At 33.1% G+C, this 5,322-nt stretch overlaps 1 protein-coding gene across 1 annotated transcript in view; it reads right to left on the reverse strand.

Moving 5' to 3' along the window:
• Window positions 1–224: 224 nt before the first annotated feature.
• Window positions 225–5,322, reverse strand: part of LOC136036531 (uncharacterized) — a 41,656-nt gene continuing 36,558 nt past the window's right edge. The window contains exon 5 of the mRNA XM_065718835.1: window positions 225–1,933. Within this exon, the coding sequence (XP_065574907.1) occupies window positions 920–1,933 (1,014 nt within the window). The 3' untranslated portion in view covers window positions 225–919. The remainder of the gene's footprint in view (window positions 1,934–5,322) is intronic.

A 5,322-nucleotide genomic window follows, 5' to 3' on the forward strand; every position in this document is an offset into this window, starting at 1 on the left:
TGTTAAAACTTAAAACGAAAAGAAATTACTCCGTATATGAAAGGGATTGTCCCCTCCGCAATCCCTCGCTCTTTACGCTAAAGTTTGACTCTTTGCCACAATTCTACTTTTTAAAACAATTAAAAACTTTAGCGTAAAGAGCGAGGGATTGCGGAGGGGACAACCCATTTCATATACGGAGTAATTTCTATTCATTTTAAGTTTTAACATCACTCCTTACTTTCAGTTAAAAAAACTAATTTTTTTTATTTAATCTACTAATACGACACTACTACTGCTACTATTGCTCCTACTAATACCCCTAGTACTAATGTAACATCAAAGCTAATGGTTTGAAGGTAGAAATTTTTAGAGAATATAGAGGGGAAATTTCACTTACCCATGTATGATTATACCTGATTTTGTGAATTATATATTTAGAAATTCCAAGCAATTATCCGCATACACAGGGATTTTTATCTTTAGTAAACTATACACTAAACCGATAACATAAAATTTGTTTGGCTGGTTCACATTCACCCACATGATCTTGATTTTCCTTCCAATCTGAATTCACCTTCACCAAAACTCAAGCTTATGTGATTTTGCAATCCAGTCTTAGCATAATATATCCAGAAATATTGACATCAATTGGAATGACGCTGGAGTTTAAGTGGGTCTCGGATACACACACGACAGAAGAAAAGATGGTTAAACTAATCAAAGGTAGTGATGACCCCGAAAGGGATGGAAGTCGGCTCCTTATGAAACCTCCTACCTTTAAGCCTTGCAGAAGGAGAGGCCAACCTCTGAAGGGTTTGCTGGAGCAGCCCACTACATACCCAAAAAGTGTCAAGCAACAACACTGGGAAACTAAATCCAAATCAAGCATCCGATTCTACCATGTTTATAATTTAACCAGTTGCACCCAAATTTTAATTTAGGGAAGAAATACTTTCGCCGTGTAACCAATAGCCTGACGACAGAGTGGGCAGTTTGCTAAAACTAAAGTACAGATGGAACAAGACGCAAGATGTCCACATGGCAAATATATGTATTCGACTCGCTTGTCTAGACATACTCTACACTTATATCGTTCTTCAATTACTTCCTCAGACATGTCTACGTTCATTCTTTTTGGCTTATTTGGTATTTCTGTCTTCAGTTTCTTCTCTAGCCTTCTTCGACTTTTGGTGTTTTCGGTCTCTGCTTTCCTTTTAAAAGAATCTTTGACTTCCTCTTCAAATAAATTTTCAATTGAATGAATTAAAAACAAACATTCACTAAACCACCGTGCATGTTCAACCCAAGGGTCATCTGTTACCTTCCAGTGGTCCAGACTATTATCGCAATGAAAACAGTTCACTTTATCTGACACTCCCAAATAGAAAAATCCAGCTTCGGCAAGTTTGCTGGGATCCATCCGGTCACTGTAATTCCAATTAGCAAAAGTTTTTAACCTAGCTTCAAAAGTACTTTTACTAGGATGCTTGGGGCCACAGTGGGGATAAATTCCAGAGTTGGCCAGGAAATTATTCATGACTTCTTGCAGTATTATGGATTGAATATATGGAAAAGAGTCACCCATATATAAGAAAAGACCTGTCGATATACCACCGGATGCAGGAGGTAAACTAAAAGGTTCAAATCCCTGCACAAAGCAGCATCTTTCAAAATGTCTTCTATGTTCTTCCATAGGTACATCTCCTTCCTCAAAATGATATATTACTACCCCACAAAAAGCACATTGTACTTGATCACCAAGACCAGTATAAAAGAATCCAGCTTCAGCTAATTCTCTGATGTCAATAAAATTAGCCTTCCAACTACTAGTAAACGTCTTTAGTCTAACATGCTCTTCTATAAGGACTTGACACTCTTGTTGACATAAGAAACTCCTTTTCTTAGGATTAAAATACTTTTTCATATTTGACATCTTATTCGTAACCATGTAGTTTTTTTACAATAGCCGCCATCAATTGATCCACTTCTTTTATATAAATAATGACGTAAGGATTATTATCTGGCCATGACGTTTTTATAAGAAATGATGTTACTTTATATGCACTTCATAACTGTAATGACGTCCCTCTGAAAGCTTTGGTATTGTATTATATTGTATCGGATTAGCGACGCTTCTTGAATAGCGACGCCACCACAGGAAAAAACTTTTGTATTATGTAGAGAAAATAAGAATTTTGATTGAAGATGTCAAAATATACCTAAGATTTATGTCAAAGGCTATCTAATGAGCCTTTTTCAGAGAACATAAAACTCAAAAAGAGATTCTTTCTAAAAGAAATATTTTTAAACAGTGATATTTTTTGGCATTAGAGAATAATTTGTTAGATAGAGAATATAACAATTTAGATTCGTTAGATTTTTTTAAATTCATTCTTTATTTTTCTCTTGTTAAGAGCACCCGTAGCCTCATCTGTAGTTACCATGATGAAGATTCAAAAAAAATTTAACACGGTTTTTAAACTCATTCCTTCTTCTGTACCTTCATTCCTTAAAATTTCATGTTATTTCACTAGATCTTCTTATTTCTTTTCTTTTAAGCACCCTGCAACCTTCGTCCAGCCAATCTGACGAAAGTTCTACAAAAAAATCTTATATGGGGGGGGGTATTTACCTGTTATTATTTGAAAAATAATTAGAAATGAATTCAACAGAAAACAAGGAGCAACATTACAACATAAAACGAACATAAATTATTACTTATATGGAAGAGGATGCGATACCCTCAATACCCCACTGTTTACGCTAAAGTTATACTTTTCGTCACAACTGTTGATAAGCAACTCATAAAAAATGGAACTTCTTAGAATAAGTGGCTTTTTAAAGTTGTAAAAAACTACAGTTCAAAGATTGAATGAGTTTTCATTCGGCCATTCAACTATGAGAACTTAAGCTGGATTATACTTAGCCTTCAAACGAATTGCATAGTAAGCGAAACTGTTGAAAGTAAGAAAATTATGAAATACTAGCTGTTGGGGTGGCGCTTCGCGCCACCCCAAAACCTAGTTTGTGGGGGCGCTTCGTGCCCCCTTCAAGCCCCCCTGCGCGCGTAAGTTGTTACGCGCCATATTACTTACGTGCCATTGTAGTTATGTCCCTGTGTCCCACCTGTGAATAGAAATATATATATATATACTAGCTGTTGGGGTGGCGCTTCGGGCCACCCCAACACCTAGTTGGTGGGGGCGCTTCGGGCCCCCCCAAAGCCCCCCCGTGCGCGTAAGTCGTTACGCGCCATATTAGTTACGCGCCATTGTAGTTGTGTCCCTATGTCCCACCTGTGAATATAGATATATATATATATATATATATATATATATATATATATATATATATATATATATATATATATATATATATATATATATATATATATATATATGTTTTTAACTACGTAAAACTTGCGAATATACAACATTCTTTGCTGTCCCATTGTCTGTGCATATAAATAGATTGTCAGGTTTACCGACTCTTGAACATGCAACATATAATGGTCCATGGGAAAACAATCCGTATTCAGATCTATACCTCATGATTCTAATGATTGCCCTTGAGCTTTGTTGATGGGGATTGCTAATCGACCATTCCCTGAGTCGCCATCGTCATTTATATATCCCCCTGTGCACCCCGGCGTCCCCTTTGTAGTTATGTCCCTGTGTCCCGGTCGTCATTTATATTCCCTGTGTCCCGGTCGTCATTTGTGTCCCGGTGTTCCAGTCTGTGATTTCTCTTTGAGTGTCCCGGGCGTCATTTATATTCCTTGTGTCCCGGTGTCCCGGTCGTCATTTATATCCCTCTGTGCCCCCCGGCGTCCCCATTGTAGTTGTGTCCCTGTGTCCCGGTCGTCATTTATATTCCCTGTGTCCCGGTCGTCATTTGTATCCCGGTGTCCCGGTCTGTATATACATTCGTTTTTTAGTTTTGTTTTTCTCCTTTATTTTTTTCCTTTTTTCTTTTTTTCTTTTTTAGTTTATTTAGATTTTTAGATTTTTTAGTTTTTTTATTAGTTTTTAGTTTTTTTGTAGTTTTTACCATTTTTTTAGTTTTTTTTAGTTTTTTTTTTACTTATGTCCTGGTCGTCATTTATACTCCCTGTGTCCCGGTCGTCATTTCGTCTCGGTGCTTTGTTGATTGCTAATTTATATTATATTTATATTTATATTTTTTATATTTATTAATATTTATTTAGTTTTCTTTTTCTCTTATTTTTCAGTTTTTTCCTTTTTTTTAGTTTTTTCTTTTTTAGTTTTTAGTTTTTTTTGTTTTTTACCTTTTTTTAGTTTTTTTAGTTTTTTAGCTTTTTTAGTTTTTTATTAGTTATTAGTTTTTTTTTTTAGTTTTTGCCTTTTTTTAGTTTTTTCAGTTTTTTTAGTTTTTAGCTTTTTACCTTTTTTTTAGTTTTTTTTTAGTTTTTTAGCTTTTTTAGTTTTTTTCTTTTTAGTTTTTTTTTGTATTTTTTACCTTTTTTAGTTTTTTTTCTTCTTTTGTATTAGTGTGAAATAATTCAGACGTCATATGCGGACAAACACGACGTCACTCGACAGACAGACAGACAGACATAACCCACAAACAACTTATTTTTATATATATTTATTCATATTTTTTTAGTTTTCTTTTTCTCTTTTATTTTTCAGTTTTTTCCTTTTTTTTAGTTTTTTTCTTTTTTAGTTTTTAGTTTTTTTTAGTTTTTTACCTTTTTTAGTTTTTTTTAGTTTTTTTAGTTTTTTAGCTTTTTTAGTTTTTTTATTAGTTTTTATTTTTTTTGTAGTTTTATATATATCTATATATATAAAAATAAGTTGTCTGTGGATGGATGGATGTGTCAGGTGACGTCACCTGAAAAAACTGGATTAGGTGACGTCAAAACTGAAAAAACTAAAAAAAGGCAAAAACTACAAAAAAAACTAAAAACTAATAAAAAAAATAAAAAGCTAAAAAACTAAAAAAACTATAAAGGTAAAAACCAATAAAAAACTAAAAAAAAAACTGAAAAAACTAAAAAAAGGCAAAAACTACAAAAAAAAACTAAAAACTAATAAAAAAAGTAAAAAAGCTAAAAAACTAAAAAAACTAAAAAAACTAAAAAAAGGTAAAAAACTAAAAAAAATAAAAAATAAAAAAAAAACTAAAAAAAAGGAAAAAACTGAAAAATAAGCTAAAATAAAGGTAAAAACCAATAAAAAACTAAAAAAAAAAGGAAAAAACTAATAAATGACGACACTCAAAGAGAAAGCGACCAGGACAAAAGGAATGTTCGATTAGCAATCAACAAAGCACCGGGACACAGGGAGTATAAATGACGACCAGGACATAAGTAAAATA

The sequence above is a fragment of the Artemia franciscana genome, chromosome 15 (assembly GCF_032884065.1).
Source record: "Artemia franciscana chromosome 15, ASM3288406v1, whole genome shotgun sequence".
In the NCBI taxonomy this organism is placed as follows: domain Eukaryota; kingdom Metazoa; phylum Arthropoda; class Branchiopoda; order Anostraca; family Artemiidae; genus Artemia; species Artemia franciscana.